At 56.5% G+C, this 25,492-nt stretch overlaps 2 protein-coding genes across 2 annotated transcripts; one reads left to right on the forward strand and one right to left on the reverse strand.

Moving 5' to 3' along the window:
- Positions 1 to 348: 348 nt before the first annotated feature.
- Positions 349 to 13,540, reverse strand: FRS3 (fibroblast growth factor receptor substrate 3). Its single transcript, XM_066565338.1, has 7 exons — positions 13,414 to 13,540; positions 10,110 to 10,239; positions 9,856 to 9,944; positions 8,385 to 8,571; positions 5,543 to 5,704; positions 4,750 to 4,901; positions 349 to 3,569 (listed from the first exon to the last, which is right to left on the reverse strand). The coding sequence occupies exons 3-7, from the start codon at positions 9,919 to 9,921 to the stop codon at positions 2,700 to 2,702; spliced, it is 1,437 nt and encodes a 478-aa protein (XP_066421435.1). The 5' UTR covers positions 9,922 to 9,944; positions 10,110 to 10,239; positions 13,414 to 13,540; the 3' UTR covers positions 349 to 2,699.
- Positions 13,204 to 25,196, forward strand: PRICKLE4 (prickle planar cell polarity protein 4). Its single transcript, XM_066565050.1, has 9 exons — positions 13,204 to 13,706; positions 16,180 to 16,300; positions 20,094 to 20,228; positions 20,323 to 20,418; positions 21,337 to 21,474; positions 21,565 to 21,765; positions 22,425 to 22,611; positions 23,287 to 23,583; positions 24,039 to 25,196. Exons 1-9 carry the CDS (start codon positions 13,204 to 13,206, stop codon positions 24,512 to 24,514), a joined length of 2,154 nt encoding a protein of 717 aa, XP_066421147.1. The 3' UTR covers positions 24,515 to 25,196.
- Positions 25,197 to 25,492: the final 296 nt, after the last annotated feature.

Here is a 25,492-nt window from a genome sequence, read left to right on the forward strand (position 1 = left end):
GCTCGCAGACCCTTCCATGCCACCCTCAGGGACACGTGGCCATCCAAGGACAGCCCCAGCCCCGAGCTGCTGCCACCCAAGGCACCAAGAGCCACCCCAGAACCTCCCCTGGAATTTAATTTCCCTGGAAAGGACCCTCACGGAAGATGAAAACATTCCATCCTCTTATCCCTTTCTGGGGAAAAAGGGATTTTGTATTTCTCAGCTCCAGCAGGTTCCTACAGAGGCTCCAGAGGGAATTGTGTTGTCCCAGAGGGTGACACTGACGGCTTAGAAATTCTTTATTTAAATACTTTATTTAAAGCTTAACGCAGTTAACTTTTTTATATATATATATATATATATATATTTATATAGATAGATAGATATAAACAATTTCTTCTCTCACTTCCCTAAATGAAAGCTGGATTTAGGGGGATACATTACTTGGGGTGGGGGGCTGTTTGTTTTTGTGTTTTTGTTTTTTTTCCTTCAAATAAAGTCATTTGTTATACATATAAAAATATATTACTTGGGTCTCCTTTCAGTTACAGGTGGCACAAGGGACGGATGAAAGAATGGAAGACGAGCACAAGGACTTCCAAAATGAAAAGAAAAACCGGTGGGTTGAAGCACGTGGCACACTCGGAATTTATAGTGCAACAGCAAGCCAAGAACTCCACGTTCTGCGACACAAACATGGCACCACTCAGACTGGGGACACGTGGCCTTGCTCCCAACGGGGTCACGGCTCAACAGGACAGGACAGCACCAAAAGCCAAACAAAAGGCTGAGTTTCCAAGGCCTGGGACTGGAGCTGCTGGCCCTCGGAGCTGGGGGACGGGGCTCCTGCCTCTTCCATGGGTGCCAGCAGCGGGAAAAGGACAAGGGGGACACGAGGCTTGGCACTGCAGCCAGCTCCTGTCCCAGGAGGAACGCGGGCACAGCCTGCAGGGAGGGGGGATCCAGGGCATCCCAGAGGATCCTACAGGATCCCAGAGCATCCCAGAGAATCCTACAGGATCCCAGAGGATCCCAGAGTGTCCCAGAGCATCCCAGAGCAACCCAGAGGATCCCAGAGGATCCCAGAGCAACCCAGAGGATCACAGAGCATTCCAGAGGATCCCAGAGCATCACAGAGAATCCCAGGGCATCCTAAAGGATCCCAGGGGATCCCAGAGCACCCCAGAGAATCCCAGAGCATCCCAGAGCACCCCAGAACATCCCAGAGCACCCCAGAGAATCCCAGAGCATCCTAAAGGATCCCAGAGGATCCCAGAGCACCCCAGAGGATCCCAGAGCATTCCAGAGGATCCCAGAGCACCCCAGAACATCCCAGAGCACCCCAGAGGATCCCTCAGCACCCCAGAGAATCCCACAAGATCCCAGAGCATTCCAGAGAACCCCAGAGCACCGCTCTCCATCAGAACAGGCACAGAAATCCAGGGACAGGCTGAGGTGCCGCGTGTCCCACGGGGAGGGACAAGGGGACATCCCGGGGCAGCTCAGCGCCACCCCGGCATCGAGACAGAAATCCACAGCGAAAGGCCACGAATGTACCCGGAATTTGAGCCCTTCCAGGCCCACAGCTGAGAGAACAAACTGCACATTCACTCCTGACACCGAGCTGGGCTGCTCCCAGCCCCAGCCAGGCTCGTGGGTGTAGCTTTGATGCCGCTCCAGGCTCGGCTGCCCGGCGGCTCCGCTCCCACTCCCACGGCTCCCATTCCATTTCCCACCCTGACGCTCAGCCCCCCAGTTCATGCATTCTTCATTCCCAGCTGCTCCTCTCCACAGTGGTTTTTTCCCCCCAGTTGGTGGCTCAGCAAAGCCACCAAGTTCTTTTGGGACCTGTCCCCCCAGGCAGGAGTGAGCCCCAGTGAGCGCAGGCTGCAGACTGGCACCAGTTTGGCAACGAACTGGGATGCAAAGGAGCAGTTCATAAATAAATCAGTAAACAAATAAATAAACCCACAGCACTTCTCAGCAGCTGCCAAATAGAACCCTGGTAAAAAAAAACCAAAGCAGGGTATGGCACAAGTGAAGTTTTCTAGACCAAACTTCCAATCTCCCTCATGGTTGTGGCCTTTCCCTCCTCTTCTAAAGCAGGGGAGGGAATTTAAGGTTTTAGGCAATCAGGTTTCTGTGATCACAGTGTGTGCTCCATGGCTCTGTGTCCTCCTGGTTTCATTGCAGCTGCCCAATTGAAATTGGATCTGAGACAGGGACAGAAGGATAAAAAGCTTCAGGAACAAACAGTGAGCTGAGGAGGGAAAGGCCACGGCGTGAGCTCCTCATCTCCAGGCACCGCTGGGAGCACAAGGCAAACACCAGCTCTGGAGAGGCCTCACCACAGAGCTCTCCTGGAGGTGTGGAATCCACGGGGAACGGGCTCCACGCGCACAGAGCTCCTGAAGCAGCTCAGTTTTGGGAGCACTGCCCCGAGGCACTGCCCAGCTGGCTCTGCCCTGCCCCACCCCAGGCTGTGCCACCGGAATTCCACCCTCAGAGTCACCAAACATCCCACAAGGCTTGAAAAACGAGCAACACACAGAGGGGAGGACGGACAGACAGACAGAGCCTCAACAGCAGCAGCTGCAGGAGCCACGCTAGGCCCCGGGGGATGGCAATGGCGAGAGAGGGAGCCACACTCAGAGGGGGACAGGACACAGCGAAGGGCAGGGACCAAAGCCACGACACGGGGCTGGCACTTGGGGCCCTCAGAGGGGCAGGTCAGTGCTGTTGTGCCGAGTTTTCCTGGAGGTGCCATCGTCCCTGGGCAGGGCCCGCTGCAGGCTGGACATGGCCGCCGTCTTCTTGAGGTCGATGATGGCGTAGGAGTCGGTGCGGCGGGCACCGGGGCTGCCGGGGGCTGCCACCCTGGGCTCCTGCTGTCCCTTGCAGGCCTCGGGCTCCAGCTCCACCTGGATGTAGTTGAGCTGCCGTGGAGGCTCCGGGCAGGGCCGGGGGAAGTCGAAGCTGAAGACGTTGGGCAGGCGGCTGCGCCTGGGCCTGGGCAGGAAAGCGCGGCGCGGCTCCGAGCCCGCGGGGGGATTCTGCAGGGGCTCCTCCTCTCCAGCCTCAGAGAAGCCGTTTGGGGACGGTGTGGGTGCCGCGCCAGCGTCCTCATCCCTGTGCTGGGCTGGCTGCAGCTCCCAGACCGGCGGCAGCGCCGGCAGGTTCTCGTAGTGCAGGAGCGCCGAGCGGCGCTGGGAGCAGCTCCCGTCCTCCCGGGACGCCTTGGAGCGACCAGCCCGGCACAGGGACGAGCTGCTGGGGGCCACCAGCCCGTTGAGGTTCTCATAGACACACTGTGGGGATGGACAGCCCTGCTGGCACTCGTTGTTGTTGTTGTTGGGGGCGCAGAGGTGAGGCCGGCATTGGCGGGGCTGCCGGCACAGCCGGCGGTAGCCGGAGGTGGGAGCCAGCACGAATTTCACCTCCCCTGGCTGCAGGAAGACCTGGGGGTTCCGGTCTTCCAGGGAGCAGCTGTGGTTCCTAGGGGGGAAAGGAGGGTGGGCTTCAGGCAGGGAGTGCAAACAGTGCCGGCCCCTCGGCTCCGGCTCCCCGGTGTTGACGTAGGTGTGGGACTGCAAGGAGAGAAGCAGAGGGACAGTGAAAGGAGGAGACAGCACAGACCAGAGCAAAGCAGCTGAGAAACCACCAGGAGAGGGGGATTCCTCAGAGGAGAAAGGATTTTGGAAGTTGGGAAGGTTTTGGGAGGTAAAATGTAGAAGTTGGTTTGGGTTTTGTGGGCTGGGAGAGAGATGATAAGTGCAGCTGCAGATACACATTGTGTGTCCTCATGGATGGACAGCTGCAGGAATTTTTCTGTCACAGACATGTTTTATGAAAAATCCTTTCCTGAGAAGCCTCAGAAACAAAATGTAAACAATAATTATCTACTACTGTAGAATGCAACAAGTGCATCTTTGATTAGTCCATGTTAGTTATTTCTAATTAATGGCCAATCACAGTCCAGCTGTCCAGACTGCCTCAGACAGTCTTTGTTATCCTTCTTTTTCTATTCTTAGCTAACCTTCTAATAAAATCCTTTCTTCTATTCTTTTAGTATAGTTTTAATAGAATATATATCATAAAATAACAAATCAAGCCTTCTAAAACATGGAGTCAACATTCTCATCTCTTCCCTCATCCTAAGGCCCCTGCAAACAGCACCACATTTCCTCATGGAAAGGGTGGTCAGGCTTTGGAAGGGGCTGCCCAGGCAGGTTTGGAGTGCCCATCCCTGCAGGTGTCACCTGGATGTGGCACTCAGTGCTCAGTGGGGGACTGGGCACAGGTTGGATTTAATCTTCTCTCAGTGATTCTGGGGTTCTGTGTCATGCTCGGTGCACATCTCACAAACTGTGCCCTCCAGTGTCCTCACAGGTGACCCCACAGCCCTCACACCTGCCCAGGCCTTCCTGGGGGTGGCTCAGACCAGCTGGGTTTTGTAGGAAAAAATCTCAAAATTCTACAATTGCGAGCAAAAACCTGAACCTCAAAACCAAAAATAAAAAGGGTCTGAATTCAGGAGCTGTGTGACAGCTGGCAGGTCACTGCCACCCAAATACCAGTGAGCTGAGGATAAAACTCAGATTTTTTTTTTTGACAGAACACCAGTTCTAGTGAAGTATCAAAGAGCAGAAGCCTCCAGGAGTAAAATGAAGTAAAGAGAATAAAAAGAGTGACGAGGTGTGAGGATCCCCTGAGCTTTGAGTGAGGGAAACCAAGAAGTGCAGCCAGCAGAGCTGAGGGTGGGTTTACCTGCTCCTCAGGCCCCAGGAGGGGGTGGGTAGAGTCTTCCCCCACAGAGGAATGTCTCAGGCTGCTCACTGAGGGGTGCTGGGCTGCAGAGCAGGACAGGGATTCTCCAGGGAAGCTGTGAAATCCATTGGGAAGTCCAGTGTAGCCCAGACCTGTGAGGGAATCAAGGCAGAGGAGTATTGAATGGGTACAAAATAGAATTATCACATTTTCAGAGTGAGCTGGGCTCTTGTGGACACCCTGGAAGGTAAAACAAGCCTGTCCAGGGGCCATGCCAGGGCCAGGCCCTCCTTTAAATCTAAGGAATTATTGATGGAGACAGGAATTGAGCCTTTCCAATGCTCCAGCAGAAGCACAGCTGGCACTGCAGGAGGGCTGAGCCACCATGGAATGGGGCTGTGCCCCCACCCTGACCCACAGGGATCAGCTCCTGCTCTGACTCTGTCAGGGTTGCTTTGTATCACTGTATTACTGCATTTTTATATTATTTTTATTTTTATTCCCTAATAAAGAACTGTTATTCCTCCTCCCGTATCTTCCCCTGAGAACCCCTTAACTTCAATAATCAGGAGGGATTATAATTAATTTATTTTATTTTTATTTTTATTCCCTAATAAAGAACTGTTATTCCTCCTCCCATATCTTCCCCTGAGAACCCCTTAATTTCAAAATTACAATTATTACGAGAGAGGGGGTTCAAATTCTCCATTTCAAGGGAGGTTCCTGCCTTCCTTAGCAGACTTTTCAAACCAAGACCCAGCCCAGCCCTGTGTCCCCAGTGCTGTCCCCTTACTGGTGGGGCCCTGGGGGCTGTGGGCCAGCTCCCCCTCCGAGGGGTGGCTGTTCCTGGTCACCACCATGGGCTCCTCCACCACATTGATGCTGTTGCATTGCATCAGGTCCTGCAGCAGGTTGAAGATCTCCTCTGCTCTGGAGCACTTGAAGGCAAAAATCCCTGCCAGGGACAGAGAGGAGGGTTAGAACAGCAAGGAAATGATCCTGCTTTAAAAATATTTTAAAATATTTTTTAAAAAATATTTTAAAATTTTAAAAATATGCGTCGTTCCCGTTTCTAAATGAATTCTGATTTATTCTGCTGTTGTTTAGCACCATCAAGCCACAACCAAGAACCCTGTGGATTTTTCAGGAAATAACAGCAGAAATCATGGAAAAGAGAATGGTTTGGGTTGGAAGAGACCTTACAGATCATCCAGTTCCACTCCCAACCTGCCACAAGCCCAGGCTGGTTTAAACCCCCTCAGTGCAGAGGAATCTCACCCCACACAGGTGTGGGGGGCCAGGTGAGCTGCTCCCCTCTCCTATTGAACCCCCCTGGCACCCCCTGCATCCTTTTCCAGGGGAAAACCCAGGCAGTGCCTCCTCAAAGCTGGGCTGGGCCCCGTGCACAGGAGGGAGGGATGGAAATGTCACGTTTTTAAAAATCTCTGGGATTGAAGAGTCTGTCCCCAAAGGAGCAGCCCAGGCCAGGAGCCAATCCCAGGCTGGCACATACACACACAGCACGGCCATGGCAACAGGAACAGCCTGGCAACAAGGGCTGCTCCCAAAGATCCTCATTTTCCACCAAAAAAAACCCAGCTGGATCTGCCTTGCATCAGGTGGGGAGCAGCAGCAGCAAGGAGGGCTCCAGGTAAAATTAATAAGCAGGATAAAATCCTTCAAAGAAGGGAGAAAATTCAACAAAACACATCACCCCTCTCATTTCTGCCTGAAGAGTGCCTGATAAAACCTCTGCAGGGTGTGAGAGCTCTGCTTCCTCCCCTCTGCCTGGACCTGAACAGAACCAAACCACGCTGAGGGCAGAACTTTTATCCCTGGGTTAAATTTTCACCACTGATCCTCAACCCTGCGAAAGGCAAAAAAAAACAGAAACCAAAGGACAAATTCCCTGATGGGAGAGGAAAACCCCACTGAAATAAACATTAAAGAGCAGCAGATGCCAGTGCAGATTCACACAGACCCTGAGCACTCACGGGAGCCCTTTTGGAGTTTACAAACACATTAAGAGAACGAGGAAACAACTTTTGCTTTTCTCCCAGGGGATGCAGATGCCAAGGAAATGTTCAGCTCTTTTTAAAAAGCAACAGAGCCAGACTGGTGAAGGAACCAAGAGGCACCAGTGTAAAACTGTAATTCCTCAATTCCCAGACTATTCCCAGTGCTGCTGTGACTTGGCATCAGCTCCTGGATGAGTCACTTCCCTCTCCATGCTCTCAGCATCAGGGAAACGTGGTGGGAAACCTTCTCCTCTGTCACCAAGTTCCAAAATCAGAGCTCTGAGCAGAACCAGCAAATTGAGGAGAGCAAGCTGGGAGGATGGGACTGCAGAAGCTGGAGCTGTGATTGGACAATTAACCCCAGTATGGAAATGGACCAAAACTTATAAAAGTGTGAAAATTCATGACCAGGTGTCCACTTTTGGGTGGAGCCACAGCTGGGCTCTTGTACTGCCCAAGGTGTATCCTTGAAGATAGGACAGGGGACAAGGTGAGGGGACAGGGACAGCCCTTCCCCAGCACCTCTGTCCCTATATTTTAATAAATAGAGGTCACTGTCACTATATTTTAATAAATCCTACTTTATTCCTTTAACTCTGTCTAGCCTCTGTTCTAGGTAGCCTCTCTGGGCATCAAGGGCAGAGAAATCTCAGCCTTGCTGCTCCCAGAGAGCCCCCAGGCACTGACCCAGCCCCAGGGAACCCCTCAGGCATTGACCCTGCCCCAGGGAGCCCTCCAGACACTGATCCTGCCCCTGTCCCGGGCAGTGACGCTGTCCCCAGAGAGCCCCCAGGGAACCCCTCAGGCACTGACCCTCGCTGTGCACTGACCCTGTCCCTGTCCCTGTCCCAGCACTGTCCCTGCCCGGTGTGGCAGCGGCAGCCGCTCTCGAAGGAGAACAGGTTGGAGTTGAAGCTCCCCTGTCTCTGTCCCTGCCCTGGCCACTGTCCCTGTCCTCAGGGAGCCCCTCAGGCACTGTCCCTGTCCCTGTCCCTGTCCCAGCACTGTCCCAGTCCCTGCCCTGTCCCTGCCTGTCCCTGTCCTTGTCCCCTCAGGCCCTGTCCCTGTCCCTGTCCCTGTCCCTGTCCTGTCCCAGTCCCTGCCCTGTCCCCTCAGGCCCTGTCCCTGCCCCTATCCCTGCCCCTGCCCCAGCCCCTGTCCCTGTCCCTGCCCCAGCCCCTGTCCCTGTCCCTGTCCCTGTCCCCTCAGGCCCTGTCCCTGTCCCTGTCCCTGTCCGGGCCCTGTCCCTGCCCTGTCCCTGCCCTGTCCCTGTCCCAGCACTGACCCTGGCCGGTGTGGCAGTGGCGGCCGCTCCCGAAGGAGAACAGGTTGGAGTCAAAGCCCCGCAGCCCCTCAGGCACTGTCCCTGTCCCTGTCCCTGTCCTGTCCCTGCCCTGTCCCCGTCCCCCCTGGCACTGTCCCTGTCCCCTCAGGCACTGTCCCTGTCCCTGTCCCTGTCCGGGCCCTGTCCCTGTCCCCTCAGGCCCTGTCCCTGTCCCAGCACTGACCCTGGCCGGTGTGGCAGCGGCGGCCGCTCTCGAAGGAGAACAGGTTGGAGTCGAAGCCCTGCAGCCCCTCAGGCACTGTCCCTGTCCCTGTCCCTGTCCCAGCACTGACCCTGGCCGGTGTGGCAGCGGCGGCCGCTCTCGAAGGAGAACAGGTTGGAGTCGAAGCCGTAGCGCCGCAGGCTCAGGTACGGCCACCTCACGGCGTCGCGCTTGTGCGAGTGCAGGATCAGCTCCCGCCGCGTCAGCTCCATCACCCCCGAGCCCAGCTCGTGCCCCTCGTCGTCCACGTTGGTCACCTGCAGGGACACCCGTGTTAATTAACAAATTAACGTTGGTTAATTAAGAAACCGCCCTTTTGTTATCTCCGTAATGCATTCCGCGTGTTCACGGTAACAGGTGGAAAAGTTAAGTTCAGAATTGGTTTTCATTCTTTTTTTCTGATCTTCTCACAGCCTTTCCCAAGAACAATGATTGGGGAAAGTTGTGGGGAACTCCCTGGGCACTTCCAAGGCATGACCACTCTTTCCATGAGGAAATTCCTGCTGATTTCCAGCCCAAACCTCCCCTTTTTGGGACACACAAGACTTTGGGTCTGGTTAGCATAAGAGATTTGATAATCAGGATGCCTTGGCAAGAACAAACAGCTTTGAAGATTGCAAGAAGATTAAACCAGGCTGACTTGGTGGATAGGAAAATTACACCAAGATTTCTGCAACAGAGAGATGCTGTAAAATGCTGAAGTTTGTTTATATGATTATTAACCCAATCATTGTAATAAAACATTTCTAGCCTTCCCAAAATAGTATATGAGCATAGGTAGGCCACAATAAATTTCGATTTTTAGTCCACAATAAATTTGGATTCTTCTGACCATCTCTCAGAGTCTCCCTGTCTCTCTCATCGTCGCTGACCTCCCCAGCCCAGCCTGAGGCCGTTCCCTCTCCTCCTGTCCCTGTTCCCTGGGATAAAATCCCAAATTCCCCCTGAGCCTCCTTTTCTCCAGGCTCAGCCCCTTCCCAGCTCCCTCAGGACTCTCCAGACCCTTCTCCAGCTGCTCCAGCTCCATTCCCTTCCCTCCAGCCCCTCCACATCTCCCTTGCCGTGAGGACCCAGAGCTGGACAGGGCTCCCAGGTGTCCCTGAGCAGCTCCAAGCACTGCAATTCCATGGATTTCCCCCATTTCCTGCAATTCCATGGATTTCCCCCCGTTTCCTGCTGCCTCTCTCCCAGCTGCCAGCAGGGATCCGTGGCTGGCAGGAGCTGGCAGCCCTTGGCAGCTCAGCTGCTGTGGCTGAGCCCAGGCTCTGGAACACAGCCCTGAGCAATAAAAGGTTTTTCTCTCCAGTCCCCCATTTCCTTGCATTTCCCAAGCAGAGGCAATTTAGCAACAAATGCATTTTCAGCAGGAGTTTCTTAAGGAAAGGGAGGAAAATAAAAGAAAAAAAAAACCAAATTCATCACTAGAAATGATGAATTTGCAAATCCTCTGGAGGGATGCTTGTGTGTAGGAGTTTGCTCTCCCCTCGTGCAGTCAGAGCTGTCCCAGACCCTCTGATGGGGCTGGAAGGACAAAAATTTACCTTGAATTTGGTGGGATGGTTGTCTGGGATGCTGTCTGGGCACAGACAGCTGCAGCAGCTCCCCATGACGCCAGGCAGAGAGGCAATCCCTGGGGACAGGACACAAAAGGTGGCACAATCAGATCCCAAATCCCAAAATCCACCTCTCCCACCCTGTCCAGCTGTGCCCTCCCCATCCCTGTGAGTCTGGAGCTCCAACTCTTTGCTCTGCTCCTTGATTAATGCCATAAATGTTAATCAAAACCAACTCTTACCATTAGGCAGTTGTTGGATTTGTTGTGGAGGAGTGAGAAGGAATTCCCACTGCAGTCCCTCTACCTCCCTCGGGATTTCATGGCAAGCAGGTTTCACCTAAAACAGGAGGGGAACACTCCCATCTTCCACCTGGCAAGGAGAACACAATTAAACAATGATAAAAGCAGAGAAAATTCAAAAGCAGGGGGTGGGAGAGTGACTGAACTTCCCTTCAGACAACCCAAGGAAAGCAGGTGCATTTTGTGTTGAATTAATTACATTTATATCAACACAGAAAACTCTGCACAACGATGAAAAACACACCGCTAAAAATAATTTTTAAAAAAAAAATTAATTAAGATACATTTTATTTCCTGGCTTTGGAATCCTAGAGAGGAGTGGGGTTTAGCAGGGTGAAGGAAATAAAACTGAGCAGCCAGGGGTGGTGAGGCAGCTGCTGCTGCTGCTGAGGAATGTGAAGGTGCCTTCAGTGCAGGGAAGGTCCTTCAGGGTCAGGGGACAGCAGCTGCTCTGCTTTGGAGGAGGAGAAGCAAAAAAAAAAAGGCCAGAAAACACAAAAACTCTGATATCTGTCCCAGAAAACACCAAAATTCTGATATCTGACCCAGTCAGTGCGAGGATCAGGCAGGGAGGCAGTGAGGAGCACTCCTGTGTTTTGCACTCACAGTGAGAAATATTCCTGCTTTTTTTAATTGTAGTGAGAAATGGGAAATTCTGCTGTCCCTGGTGGGAACTTGGGCAGGTGACAGGGGATGATGCCAGGTGTGCCCTGAGAGCAGCTCAGTGTCTCCACCTGATCCACCAGGATCCCCAGCCCGTCACCAGGGCAGGAAATGGCACTTTGGGAACCTCTTTCCATTGGGAGCCTCTTTATTTGGGACCCCCTTTCCATGGGAACCTCCTTCCATTGGAAACCTCCTTCCATTGGGAACCTCTTTCCATTTGGAATCTCTTTCCATTAAGAGCCTCTTTCCACTGGAAACCTCTTTATTTGGGACCCTCCTGCTGTTGGGAACCTCTTTCCATTTGGGATCTCTTTCCATTGAGAGCCTCTTTCCATTTGGAAACCTCTCTCTATTTGGGATCTCTTTCCATTGAGAGCCTCTTTCCATTTGGAAACCTCTCTCTATTTGGGATCTCTTTCCATTGAGAGCCTCTTTCCATTTGGAAACCTCTCTCTATTTGGGACCCTCTTTCCATTTGGAACCTCCTTCTATTGGAAACCTCCTTCCATTGTAAATCTCTTTCCACTGGGAACCTCTTTCTACTGGAAATCTCTTTCATTGGAAGCTTTTTTTTCCATTGGGACCCTCTTTCCATTTGAAACCCTCTCTCCCTTGGAACCTCTTTCTATTGCAAACTTTTTCCCATTGGAAACATCTTCTATCGGGACCCTCTTTCCCTTGGAACCTCTTTCCACTGGAAATCTCTCTCCATTTCAAGTCTCTCCCTCTGCCAGACTCTGCCTCCCCCTCCTCCCAATGAAACCACAGCTCACAGAGTGGCAGAGCTGCCCCGGGCCCCTTCCAGTGTGGAGGGAGGGGGCAGAGCTGCCCAAGGGTCCCATTCCATTTCTACATCAAAAACAAGCTCCATAAATCACCTCCCACTGCACCTCTTGGCCCTTGCAGAATTCCCCACCGTGCCCCAGCCCTGCCAAGTGCCCAGGAGAGAGGAAAGTTTCTTTCTGTGCGAGCTGAGAACAAACAAAGGCGGTGCCAGGTGCCCTCCTGCACACACCTGCCAGCCCTAGAGCAGCCCCAGCCCTTCCCTGTGCCACCCCACGCCCTGCCCCAGCCTGCTGCTGCTCCTCCTGGCCTCTGCAGGGGTTTATTCATTCACCTCACAGGAATTTAGCACAGATCCTGCTCCAGCTCATCTGGGCACTGGGGGCTGGCTCCTCTCTGGCTGGGCTCTCCCACTCCCACCCCAGCAATTCCCCCAGGAATAGGAGCTGGGAGAAAACCTTCTGCCTTTTCTCCTCTTCCTGCACTCCTCTCCCTCCACCGCCATCTGTGAGGGGTCGGCCTGAAGTGCTGTGGCTTACCAAGGACAGTTTTTACACTGAGAATTGAACAAATGAATTAAAAAACCACCAGGAGATCCCTGAGCACTCCCTGGGTGCTTCCCCCTGCTCCTCACTGGTGAATTTTTCATCAGCATCCCTTCCACACAGCCACTGAGATTCCCGACTCCCCAGGCTCCTGCTCTGCACTTCCAGCTCACCTCCCCAGCCCTGTTTGCCAGCTCAGAGCCCAGCCAGTCCCTAAAACCACCCCAAGAGCCCTGCAGGGTCCCCACAGCAGGGCTGGCTCCCTCCTAAGGCCACCAGCCCCACCCAGACTCCCAGGATCCCGACCCAAACCCTCCTCAGACCTGCCTGGAGCAGCCTCTCCCGAATTCCCAGGTTGTTCCCATCCTCCCAAACCCCCCAGGCTGCAGAAGCCCCTCGTGCCTTCACACCCTCCTTAAAGCCAGAGCTGGAGAAAGTTCCCCTAATCCCAAAGGGTCAGGGGGGCAGCCTGACACCCCCTGCACAGGGACAGACGGACACCACGTGTGGAAAAGCACCTGGACCCACATCAGCCCCTCCAGGACACACAGGGACAGAGCCAGGAAAAGGAGGGGGAGCAGGGGGACAGCTCTGGGGGCAGGAGGGGCAAAAAGGGGATGGGGGAAAGAGGAGGGGGATGGAGGGATGGGGAAGGGGCTGCAGGGAGGAAGAAGGGGATGGAGAGAGGAGGAAAGGGATGGAGGGATGGGGAAAGGGATACAGAGATTGGGAAGGGGATGCAGGGATGGGGAAGGGATGTAGGAATGGAGAAGGGGATACAGAGATTGGGAAGGGGATGCAGGGATGGGGAAAAGGATGGAGGAAGGTGGAAGGGGCTGCAGGGATGAGGAGGATCGGGCTGCAGGGACATGGGAGGGATGAGGAAGGGGATGGAGGGAGGAGGATGGAGGGATGAGGAAAGGGATGGAGAGATAAGGAAGGGGATGGAGGGATGGGGAAGAGGATGGAGGAAGGAGGAAGGGGATGGAGGGAGGAGGATGGAGGGAGGAGGATGGAGGGAGGAGGAAGGGGCTGGAGGGATGGGGAAGGGGCTGGAGGGATGGGGAAGGGGATGGAGGGAGGAGGACGGGCCTGCAGAGCCCGTGGGAACGAGGGCCCTGAGGAAGGGGCGAGTCTCGGGGGGCTCCCGGGGAATTGGCTGCGAGGGGCGGCCGGGGCAGCCCGGGGAGGGCACGAGGGGAGGGGGACGGGGGCGATGCCGCGGCCGCGCTCCGGGCGCTGCTCGGTACCTGAGGCGCTCCCGGCTCCGCCGTCCGGGACCTGCGGCCCGGAGCCCCCGGCCCGGCCCTTCCCGGGGCTCAGAGCGTGTCGGGGCCCCCGGCCCGGCCCTGGCCCTGCCCGGCCCGGCGGGTCCGGGGGTCCCCGGTGGGGCCCGGAGCGATCGGGGCCGGGCCGGGCCCGCCGGAGCAGCGACACCGCGACAGCGCCGCGAGGCCGCCAGGGGGCGCCAGGGGGGCGCGGCGGCGCTGAGGGGGCGGGGCCTGGTGGGCGGTGATTGGGTGGGCGTGGTCGTGTGGGCGTGGTCAGCGTGAAGGGGAGGGACGGAAGGAGTTTGGGGGGTCTGGGGAATGGGATTTGGGGGTCAGTGGAGGGTTTGGGGGGGTCAATGGAGGGTTTGAGAGGTCAGTGCGGGGTTTGGGGTGGTCACAGAGGGTTTGGGGGTCAGTGGAGGGTTTGGGGGTCTGGGGAAAGTTTTGGGGGTTAGTGAGAGGGTTTGGGGGTCAGTGAGAGGGTTTGGGGGTCTGGGGAAGGAGAGGGGCAGCACAGGGGTATTTGGGGGTCTGGGTTTGGGGGATGCTCAAGGGGGATCGGTGGAGGGGAACGGGGGAGGGAGAGGGGCTGGGGGTCAATGCAGGGGGATTTGGGGGCTCAGGGCCAGGAGGTTTCTCAAGGAAGGGTCAGGGAGGGGGATTTGGGGGGTCGGGAGTTGATGCAGACTCTAGAGGGGCGTCGGGGGAACTGCCAGCTCCTCATCCCAGCGCCACCGAGCATGTCCCGCCCTCCGAGGGGACACTGCGGCCACACAGAGCCACTGAGCCGTGTCCCGCCCTCTGAGGGGACACTGGGGCCACCCCCCGGGCTGTTGCCAAGGCGCAGTGGCCGATGCCACCTCGGGAAAGCCCCGGTGACCCCTCTGTGTCCCCCCCCCCCCGGTGCCCAAGGAGGACTTTGCCCGTGAATTTTTCCGCCCTGGGGAGGGATGGAGGAGCATGGGGGGGAGCAGGGGACGAGGGGGGGCCCTGTCACCACCCACGGGGACAAAGTCCAACAGCAACGGGGCCAAGATAAAGCTGCAGGGACCAGGACAACAGCGTGGGGACATCGGGGACCTCACGGGGACCCCGGGCAGTGCCAGCCCCGCTGGGACCCCTGCACAGGGGGGAGAGCAGCATGGGGGTGCTTCCCCCCTCCTCTTCCTCCTCCTGATTCTCCCCCTGCTCAGAGGATTGTGCAGAGGATCCTCAAATGGTTTGGGTTGGAAGGGACTTTAAAAATCCTTTTTAAAGGGACAATTTCCAATATCCCAGGTTGCTCCTTATCCCGGCTCCCTAAAAACAGAGATCAAATAAAATCAAGAAAATAAAGAGCAGATTTATTTATTTATTTATTTATTTATTTATTTATTTATTGGACGGCCTTCAGGTACATTTAGGGCAGATGAAGCCCACCCAAAAATGGAGCACGGGTCACGGGGTTTTCACACTTTTATAAGTTTGGGCCATTTGTATATTGGAGGTTAATTTCCCAATTACAGCTTCAGGTAATGAAGTCGTTGACCCCAAGTTTGCTCCCCCTAAATAAATCACTTTTGTTGATCTCTCAGGGCCTGAGGCAGTGAGGTGTTGTTGATTCCCAGGCCTGGAGAGGAATTGTTGTGTAAAATTGGGAAAGCAGCAGCTGACACTGCGCGAGGAGTTTAGAGTTATACACTAAAGAATCACAGGATTATAAATGTATGGAAAAGATAAAAGCTAAAATCCTAAGAAAGCATCACAAGCCCCATCCAACCTGACCTTGGGATGGGGCAACCGTTTCCATAAAGCAGCACCACAGCCTGTGCCCAGCACCGCCCTGCACGGCCTCACCCAGCAGTGCCACGGGCTTGTCACGGAGCCTGGCACCTCCTCTGCCAAATCACCACCCCTGTGAGTTCTGGCTGCACTCCCAGCCCTGGTCCCAGCACCAACACGAGCCATCTGCACCCCTCAGGGCTCCCAAAACCAGCCACAGCTCCCAGGACCACGCAGGTGGCAGAGATCCAGCCTGGTCCCTGCAGACCTGGGGGGTTTTTGGGGGATGCCGTGTCAGTTCTCATCCCCAAAGCCACATCAGCAGGCAGGAAAATCTTACAGCGTGGTGAGAAATGCACAGAAACACCAGCAGGACGCTGTGCTCTGATCAATTTTCCCCTGACTCCCGCCTGGGTGGAATTACTGCAGTCTGGAGGAGCCTCGTCAGGTGTGCAGGGCTTGTGGAAACTGGGACATCCTGACTTGCCGCTGGCTAACTCCTTTGTGAGAGCCCAGCCAAAGTTTCTCCACCTCTAAATTGGGGTGTAATGACACTTCCCCCTCTTTCATGAAGCTTCAACTCTTTCTGATCTCGGCAGGGAAATAAATCACCGCGCGGGATCATAAAAAGTCATCAAACGGCAACCTGGGGTGAACCGAGCCGCAGATGGAGGGAAGGGCGCGGGCGCTCGGAAAATGAGAGGTAGGAGCGAGCCAGATGTCATCGGCAGCTCTTTCCCCTGTAGGGTTAATGTCCCCCCCCCTTTTCCCCTCCCTGCCTGCCCTGGAATTCCAGCCATTGGCTGCCTCCCGAGGTTTAGGCTAAAAAGCCTCTAATTAGGACCCCGGCAGCCGCGGAGCCAGTGCCTGGGCAGGCAGGGGGAAAAAAAGAGAGAGAGAGGAAAGAAAGAGCAAAAAAAAAAAAAAAAAAAAAAAAAGCGTTTCCCTGACTGAGCTTGGATGTTTTCCTTTCGCTTTGCGAAGTTTTCCCAGCCCAGGCTCCATTCCCTGGCGTGCTCCGGAGCAGGGCGGGACGGCGGGGCTGGAGCGGGCGGCCGAGCCCGCAGCGGCGGAGAGCGGGGCCCGGAGCGCCGGGAAAGGGCAGGTACGTGAGGCTGGAAGGGAGTGCCGGGCTCGGCTGTGCCAGCTCCGAGCGGAGATGGAGCTGGGGGAGAGGGGGAAGGAGAGCAGGGGGCAGCGGGAGGGTCCTGCTGCGAGGGGAAGGGGGTGAGGCAGAGCAGGGGGGTTTGAGCTGTCTGGAGATTTTATTTTTTTTGGGGGGGTGGGGAGGAGATAATATCGCTGTCTTTGTTTTCGGGAAATGTCCCCTGAGAGCGGGAGGTGACGCGCGTTCCATCGTGCCAGGCTCTGCCAGGTGCGCGGGCAGCGCTGGTGCCACCATCCCTGGGATCGGCAGGGAATGGGAGCAGTCGGGAGCGGGGATGGAGCTGGACCCCTTGGACCTGCCGGGGTGGCCACATGAAGGGGTGGGGGCTCCGTTCTGGAGGTCACCGGGAGAGGCGGGGTCGCGAATCTCCATCCCCGTGGTCACGGGGAGAGGAGGGGGTCGCGAATCTTCGCCCCGGTGGCCTCAGGGAGAGGAGGGGCGGGGGTCTCGGTCCGTACCTGCGGGTGTACGAATGGGTGAGCCAGGGTGGGTTAATGGGTTAATGGATTACTGCTCCTGCCGTGCCCGCGGGAAAACACAGGAAAAGCCTTTGGCAGCGCTGGCACATCCCCTGGTGAGCCAACAGGCCACGGTCCCCTCTGGTGACACGGTGCTGAGGATGCTGAGACCCTTCCCCATCGTTTGGGGGGGCTGCAAAGGCGTTTTTAAAGCGAGGGCCACGACTCTGCTGTGCCCAGCAGTGGCACCAAGGGCTGCTCCACCTGGTGCCACCCCAGCTCCAAAAGGCACCGAGGGCTCCTCGGTGGGACCGGCTCCAGGTCGGGCAGGACTTGCTGCTCCGGCTCTCCCGGCCAGACCTCAGCTTATCTCACCCCAAAAGATGCATCTTTATTGCTCTGCATCTTTGTTGTTATACATCTTTATTTCTCTGCATCTTTTTGCTCTGCATCTTTGTTGTTACGAATCTTTGTTGCTCTGCATCTTTATTTCTCTGCATCCTTGTTGCTCTGCATCTTTATTTCTCTGCATCTTTATTTCTCTGCAACTTTATTCTCTACAACTTTATTCTTTGCATCTTTGTTGCTCTGCATTTTTGTTGCTCTGCATCTTTATTCCTCCACATTTTATTTCTCTGCATCTTTGTTGTTCTGCATCTTCATTTCTCTGCATCTCTGTTCCTGCCTCTGCAGCTGTGTTGACGGGAGCTCAAGCACAAACAGGTTATCCCGTGGGTGAGGCCAGCGTGGATCTGTGCCCCTGGGAGCTGCCAGCGCTGCTTTGAGGGGCTTTTTGGAGTTGTTGTGTCTCCCTGGGGACTCTGCAGAAGCGAAGTTGAGGCGGGGATGGATGGGATGCGGCTCCCTGGGCGGGCTGGGAACGGGGAGCCTGCGCTGAATTCCGAGCAGGCTGGGGTGGCTGAGCTCCAGGTTAATGTGTGACCTTGGCAGCAGAGCCCACACGGGCTCCCACAGCCAGCTGGAGACGGGGGCTGCTCCCGCCGAGCCAAATCCCATTAACATTCCCAGGAATTTCAGCCTCTTGTACCCAGGGAGCCGCGACGGCTTCCGATCCTTTGGGGAGAGCGAGAGAGGAGCTCGGGCAAAACGCATCCGGAGGAGCTCCCACAGGCAGGACGGAGGATTTGCAGCCAAGGCAAATGACAGCCGGTGCCACCCAGCCTGCCCGACGGGTCTGTCGCACGTCCCTTCTCGGGGACTCGCTGCCCCAAAGTGCCACCACGGTGCCACCTCCGCCGCGGGTCCGGGGCAAGGCTGGGAGCATCCCTGCATCCCTTGGCAGGGCAGGGCAGCGGCAGCAGAGCCCGGAGGCAGCGAGGGAGGGCAGGAAGGAAGAGGGGACAGGGCTGGCGAGCGGAGGAGCCAGACCTGTTGGGGCTGCCTGGCTCTTTAGCATGGGAGGCGCGTACCTCTGTCACCGTCTGGGGCTAATTACAGGGACTTGTTTACAGCCCAGACGGCTGCCAGCCGCTGTAATCACATCAAACTGGGCTGGGCTGGGCTCTCCGGCACATCCCCGCCCTGCCCAAGCCGCCCTCCCCACCCCAGGGTCACCCCCCCCGTGCTGGTGGCCCTGCTTGGGGTCCCTGCGGCTCTCGGGGACGGGGCCAGGCTGGCACTGCCACCCCCCCGAGTCCCCCGAGCATCGCAGGGGTCTAATTAACAGCAAAGTTCCAAGAGATTACACAAATGCAGCTTTGGAGGCTTAATGAGCCCGCACAGCCTGGGAATGCCCCCACCTCCCACGGGAGGGAGAAATGGGGACATTTTCCCAAACCAGGCAGCAGCAGAGCTGGGGCTGGACACGAGGGTCCCCACTCGGCATCCCAGGCTCTCCCTGGCCCGGCTGTGGTCCCTCACCAAGCCAGCAAGGCCAGGGCTCTTTTTGGGCAGCAAACACCCAGTCCAGCCAGATTATTTCATCCCTATCGCAAAGCACAGCTTTGAACAACACCCTAAAAAACCCGCCCTGCATCCCCCCAGGGTTCCAGACCCCAAATGGCAGGGAAAAGCCAGCAGCCCTTTTTGTTTTATCTCTCTGATTAGCCGGTGTGTTAATCATTGACCCGGCAGCAGGGCAGGGAAACCTGAGCTGATCCCACCTGCTCCGGGCCCCAGAGCTGCCCCTGCCACATCCCAGCAGCCCCAGGTGCTGCTCAGGAGGCGTTTGCTGGGAGCACTGGGGACACTGGGATGTCCCTGGCAGGGGGGACACACCAGCACCATCCCAGTGTGGAGCAGGGAACGGGTCCTCGTGGTGGCAGAGGTGGAGGAGGACCAAAATTTCATGGTCTGGGGGTTCTCACCCCTCATCCCCGAGACTGTTTTATGCATGGAATGTTTTCCAGAGGAGTTGATCCATCCGTGGTGGGCGTTGCAGGGGCAAATCCCTGGGTGTGTTTGGTCACAGCTCCGTGATTTTCCCCTCCATCCCACCCTGGCTCCCCATGGCAGGGCAGGAAGTGTGGGCTGAGGGCGTCAGGCTCTGGGCTGGCATCCAGGGAACCCCAGGAGCCGCCACCACATCAGCATCTGGCCTTTGTTTTGGGAAGCCAGGGCAGGAAGGAAGCGCCGTGGTGGAAAGAGCCCACGTGGGGAGGAGGGGAGGGCTCCGGATGGGTTTCACTGCCTAACCCTGAGCCAGGCGTGTGCTGTGGGCTGGGACAGCCCTGGGCAGAACAATGGCAGCCCGAGGGGAAGGAATTATTTTCCACTGAGTTGGGCTCAACCTCGGTCTGTTCCCACTCAGGGATGGGCCACTAGACCTGGGATTAGCTGTGGCAGCTGGGGGAAAGCTCCTGCTGTGGGTGTTGCTATTTTCCAAAACCTGTTCCAGTTTGGGCTTGGGCATTTGGAGTCTTCTCTGCCTGGCTTCATCCCCATCCCATCCCATCCCATCCCATCCCATCCCATCCCATCCCATCCCATCCCATCCCATCCATCCCATCCCTTCCTGCTCAGCAGACAAACCCCCAGCCCTGCCAGGTGCCTGTATCTTCAGTGTGGGTTTGCTGTAACCCCCAAAGAGAAAGGAGCCCCCCAAAAATCCCTTGGATTCCTGCAGTGGTTCAGCCAAAGATCTCAAGGTTGTGGTGCCTTGGAGCATCATCCCAGCTGGATGTGCCCCAGGTCCCTGCAAGGGATGAGGAGCTGCTTGTCCTGCAGCCACAGGGACACAGGATCTGTGTCCAGGGATGGATCTCTGCTCCCTGCCCCGTGTCTGACACCTGTGGCTCTCTCTCTGTCCCCAGCTGATGTCCCTGCCGAGCCCTGCATGGCCCCAGCAGGACGAGCCCTCTCCCTGCGGCACCACCGGGGGCCTCCCCCCAGCCTCTTCCGACAGCGACTCCGGCTGTGCCCTGGAGGAGTACCTGGAGCCCCCCGAGGTGGGTGGTTCCCACCCCGTTTCTGGGCCTCAACACACATTTCAGCCCCTTAAACACATTTCAATCCCCCTCTGAACTTGGTGTTTCTCCCAAGGTGCCGCCGTGCTCGCCCCAGCCGGGCTCTGCCTGTGACCGGACGCGGCTCCGCGCCAGAGCGCTCCTGCAGCAGCTGCCTCCCCAGGACTGCGATGTGAGACCCCCCTTCCCCGGCTGCTGCTCCCCTCCCCGGCCTCACCTGCTGCCGAGACTCCCTAAAAACAGAGGCCAGGCCAAATTAAGGGAATAAAAAGCGCTTTTATTTATTATTCAGCTGCCCTAAATGCAGCTGAAGCCCACCCAAAAATGGACCATGGGTCACGGGGTTTTCACGCTTTTATAAGTTTGGGCCGTTTGCATATTGAGGGTTAATCTTCCAATTACAGCTGCAGGTAATGAAGTCATTGACCCCAAATTTGCTCCCCCAATTCCCTTTTGTTCCCATCTCTCAGGGCCTGACCAGTGAGGTGTTTGATTCCCAGGCCTAGAGAGGAATTGTGTGAAAATGTGAAAGCAGCAGCCGACACTGTGTGTGGAGTTTAGAGTTTACCACTAAAGTTTAGAGTTTACCACTAAAGAATTACAGGATTATAAATGTCTGGAAAAGATAAAAGCTAAACTCCTAAGGAAGGATATGATTCCGACTCCTTCTCAGCCAATGAATAGGACAAATAGGTTGTTGGCCATGATTAGGATGAGTACAGCGATTAGGAAGAATAGTAGGTAGGTGAAAAATTTTGTAATGTAAGGGTCTGAGGTTGTATATCATGTTGCAAATTGTAGGATAGATCATGATACAAACAGTGCAATGGGGAAGAAGGTAAGGGAGTAGAAGTCTATTTTCAGGCTGATGGGGATTTTGAAGTTTATAATGAACTTCCATTCCCAGAAGGAGGTGAGGCTCTCTGTTCCAGAGTGGATGTAGATTGTTATCGGGATTAGGCTGATTAAGAAGGAGGTTTTGACTGTGTTTGTAATTGCGCTGGGAGCGTTCTTGAGGTTGTTGGATAGAAGAGGAAATGGGATGGGGGTGTCCCAGCAGAGCCCAGCCCCTGACCCCCGTGCCCCACAGGAGCGCTACTGCCCCGACCTCGCCGAGGAGGAGCGGCGCCAGCTCCGCGCCTTCAGCGCCCGCCGCCGACAGGAGGCTCTGGGACAGGGCCTGGCGTGCCCCGTGCCAGGGCCCTGCCACGGCTGTCCCTGCAGGAAGGTGAGCTGTCCCTCCAGCTCCCCTCCCCTGGCAGGGAGCTGTCCCCAAAAGCCAGCCCTGCCCCAAACCTGGTGTCCCCCTGCCTTGCAGTGCGGCCGGAGGCTGAACAAAGGGGACCCGGGGGTGTCGGCGTCTCGCCTGGGCGACCAGTTCTGGCACCCATCCTGCTTCTCCTGCCACTTCTGCCACCAGCAGCTGGTGGATCTCATCTACTTCCAGCAGGATGGGAGGATCTACTGCGGCCGGCACCACGCCGAGCTCTTCCGACCCCGCTGTGCCTCCTGCGACCAGGTGGGTGCCTGTTGGGCAAGATGGAACAGGAAAGCCTTATCAATATGATTGCCTGGCAAAAGATTTTGAGAATATAGAAACTATAAGTGAGATTGAAATGAAAGCAAGCTTTGAGATCCCTCAGTTACTGAACAACTGGAAAACAATGGTGTGGCCACCGAAGGTGATCCCCTTACGCTTTTGCTCTCTTACCTTTCTACGCTCTTGCCCTTTTACTCTCTTTCCCTCTCATCCTCTCTCCCCCTCTCTTCTCTCAGTCCTGCTCTGAGCTGTGCCTGGCAGCTCCCTGCACCCCAAAGTGCCAACATCACTGCAGAAAATGGAGACCAAGAAAAAGAAGAAGAAAGGCTGGACATGCCCAAGTTCCTCCATCTTGTCCCCATTCCAAAAATCCTAAAATCGACCTTTTCACCCTGTGATAATTTTATTATTATGCTATTTAAACTTCTGTGACTTTCAGGTCCTCATACAAAGCTGGTAACTCGCTCCAGGGGTCACAATCAAATCCCCAGGTGCTCTGGGCTGTGTGCCAGGGTCTGGGGTCCTGGGGAACCCTGGCCACCCGGAGGGATGCGCTGAGTTCCGACACATCACCACCCAGCGCAGCAAAGCACCGTGGGGTGCTGAGAGCCTGGGGTTTGTTTTTTGTCCCATTCCAGCTGATCTTCATGGAGGAGTGCATCGAGGCCGAGGGCCGGCGCTGGCACCTGGAGCATTTCTGCTGCCTGGAATGCGACGAGCCCCTGCGGGGGCAGCGCTACGTGATGCGCAGCGGCCGCCCCTGCTGCCGGGGCTGCTTCGAGAGCCTCTTTGCCGAGCCGTGCCAGGCGTGCGGGGACCCCATCGGTACGGCCGCCACCCTGCAGGGCCCCCCCACACTTCAGAGCATGGATTTTGGGGGTTTTGGGGGGTTTTTTGGTTTTTTTGGGTTTTTTCCGAGGGGGGGGGGTTGGTTTTTTTTTTTTGTTTGTTTGGTTTGGTTTGGTTTGGGTTTTTTGGGGTTTATTTTAGGGGTTTTTTGTGGTTTGTCTTTTCTTTTTTCTTTTGTTTTGTTTTTTGGGGTTTTTTAGTTTTGTGGGGGTTTTTTTGGGGGGTGTTGTTTTTTTGGTTTGGTTTGGTTTGGTTTGGGGTTTTTTGGGGTTTATTTTGGGGGTTCTTTTTGTGGTTTGGGGTTTTCTTGGTTTGGTTTGGTTTTTGGGGTTTTTTTGGTGGGGGGTTGGGGTTTTTTTGGGTTTTTTTTTTGGGGAGGTTTTGTTTTGTTTTGGGGTTTTGGGGGGTTTTTTGGGGTTTTTTTTTTGTCGTTTAAGTTTTTTTGTTTGGTTTGGTTTTCTTTTTTTTTTTTTTTTTTGGTTTTTGGAGGGATTGGGGGTTTTTTTTCGGGTTTTTTTTTTTTGGGGGGTGTTGGTTGGTTTGTTTGTTTTGTTTTGTTGTTGTTTTGGGGTAGTTTTTTGTTTTGGTTTGGTTTTTTTGGTTTTGTTTCGTTTCGAAGCACCTTTCCCCTCAGCCGTGTCCGCCCCGCAGGTGCCGACAGCGAGCAGGTCACGCACCAGGGGCTGCACTGGCACGCCCGAGCCTCCTGCTTGTGCTGCAGCCTGTGCCGGGCCCCGCTGCGGGGACAGCCCCTCACCTGCCGCCGCGGCCGCCTCTTCTGCTCCGACACCTGCAGCCGCGGCCAGGACGCTTCTTCCACCGCCTCCGACTCCTCGGACTCCGCTTTCGCCTCCGCTCCATCCCCCGAGTGCACGCCCGGGCCCCCGGCCGGAGCCGCCGGCAGGAGCTCGGCAGCGGCGGGCGGCGGGCAGGGAGGGGAAGGGGATGGTAGGAGCTGCTGCCGTGGGGGAGAGCAAATCCAGGGGATTTTGGGGACTTCGGGGATGGTAGGAGCTGCTGCCGTGGGGGGAGAGCAAATCCAGGGGATTTTGGGGACTTTGGGGATGGTAGGAGCCTCTGCCATGGAGTGGGAGCAAATCCAGGGATACAGGGGATTTTGGGGATGGTAGGACCCTGCTGCCATGGGGTGGGAGCTGGGAGTAGGAGCAAATCCAGGGGGCTTTGGGGCTGGTAGGATCCTGCTGCCACGGGTGAGAGCAAAGCCAGGCTCTGGGGACTTTCCTGTTAATGTCACACCGTGGGAACTGGTGACAAAGTCCCCACGGTGGGAGCCGGGGGTGGGCGGCTGGGTGCCAGCCCGTTGTGTCCCTTGCTGTGGGAGGGCTGTGGGAGGACAGGCTCAGCTTCTCCTCCCTCCCTCACACCCCGTTCCCCTCTTGCAGAGGCGTTTTCAGAGCAGCCCCCAGTGCACCCCGCGTTCAGGAGCCCCGAGGATCTCGGAGCAGCCCCACGGGAGCGGAGCAGTGACACTGCCAAGGAGCACCCAGGGGTGCTGGGACCCCCACCCGGCCACCCCTCAGCCCCCCAGCCCGGCCCAGAGCCCCCCAACGAGCCCAGACCCCTTCTGGGGTCCCCTGAACCCCGAAGAGCTGCAGGCAATGGAAACCCAGAGCTCCAGGCAGGCACCTCCCGTCCCCGACGCGGCGCCCGGGCAGGGGATGGCACAGAGGAGGAGGAGGAGGAGGAGGAAGAGGAGGACTCCTGGTGCCCCACCTGCTCCTCATCTTCGGACTCAGACTCGGAGGAGGAGGGTTTCTTTTTCGGGAAGCCCATCCCCAAGCCCGGGATGGATTCCCGGGGCAGGGAGCCCCCGGGCCGGGGCAGGGGCAGGACGGCCAAGCACTGCAGCGTGTGCTAACAGCGGGCTGGGGGTCCCGAGTGGCACTGCCAGCTCCTGCCATGGCCTCAGCGCGTTCCAGTCACACCCTGGCGGCGGCCCAAGGCTGGTGGGAGAAGCGGCTGGGATCGCTGCCCCCGGCAGAGCAGAGGCTGCCATTCCTGCCGGGCTCTGCCGCAATTAGGAACAGGTAAAGCAGGAAGGGAGCGGGGCCGGGCCGGCCCCCAGCACCTCCCACGAGGCGGCAGCTCCGGAGCGGGGCAGCTGCCAGCATCCCCCCACTGCTGGGGAACACGGGGGATCCTTCCCTGGACTGCTCCGTGCCGCGCTGTGCCACCTCTCTCCATCCCTGGGGGCACCGTGTCCCCGCTGCCACCACGGGGAGGGGACCAGGGACGAAGCTTCAATAGAATCTGGCTGAAATCTGAACTCAGGGTCTGCCCTGTTCCTTCCCACCCCGTTGTGACACTGTGTCCCCGCTGCCACCACGGGGAGGGGACAAAATCTGGCTGAAATCTGAACTCAGGGTCTGCCCTGTTCCTTCCCACCCCATTGTGACACTGACAATGTCAGCAGGGCCCCACTGCCACCTCTCTCCATCCCTGGTGGCACTCTGTCCTGCTGTCACCACAGGGAGGGGACCAGGGCGCAGCTCTGCTGCTGCTGGTGACAAATCTGCAATAAAATCTGGCTGAAATCTGAACTCAGGCTCTGCCCCTTTCCTTCCCACCCCATTGTGACACTGACAATGTCACCAGGGCCCCACTGCCACCTCTCTCCATCCCTGGTGGCACTGCGTCCCCATGGGGAAGGGACCAGGGGTGCAGCTCTGGTCTCAGGTGACAAATCCGCAATAAAATCTGGCTGAAATCTGAACTCAGGCTCTGCTCTGTCCCTTCCCACCCCATTGTGACACTGACAATGTCACCAGGGCTGGCAGGTCCCCAGGGATGATCTGTGCCCTCTGCCAAGCCAGGGTTCACTGTGGGACCCCTCCCT

The sequence above is a fragment of the Molothrus aeneus genome, chromosome 24, assembly GCF_037042795.1.
Source record: "Molothrus aeneus isolate 106 chromosome 24, BPBGC_Maene_1.0, whole genome shotgun sequence".
In the NCBI taxonomy this organism is placed as follows: Eukaryota; Metazoa; Chordata; class Aves; order Passeriformes; family Icteridae; genus Molothrus; species Molothrus aeneus.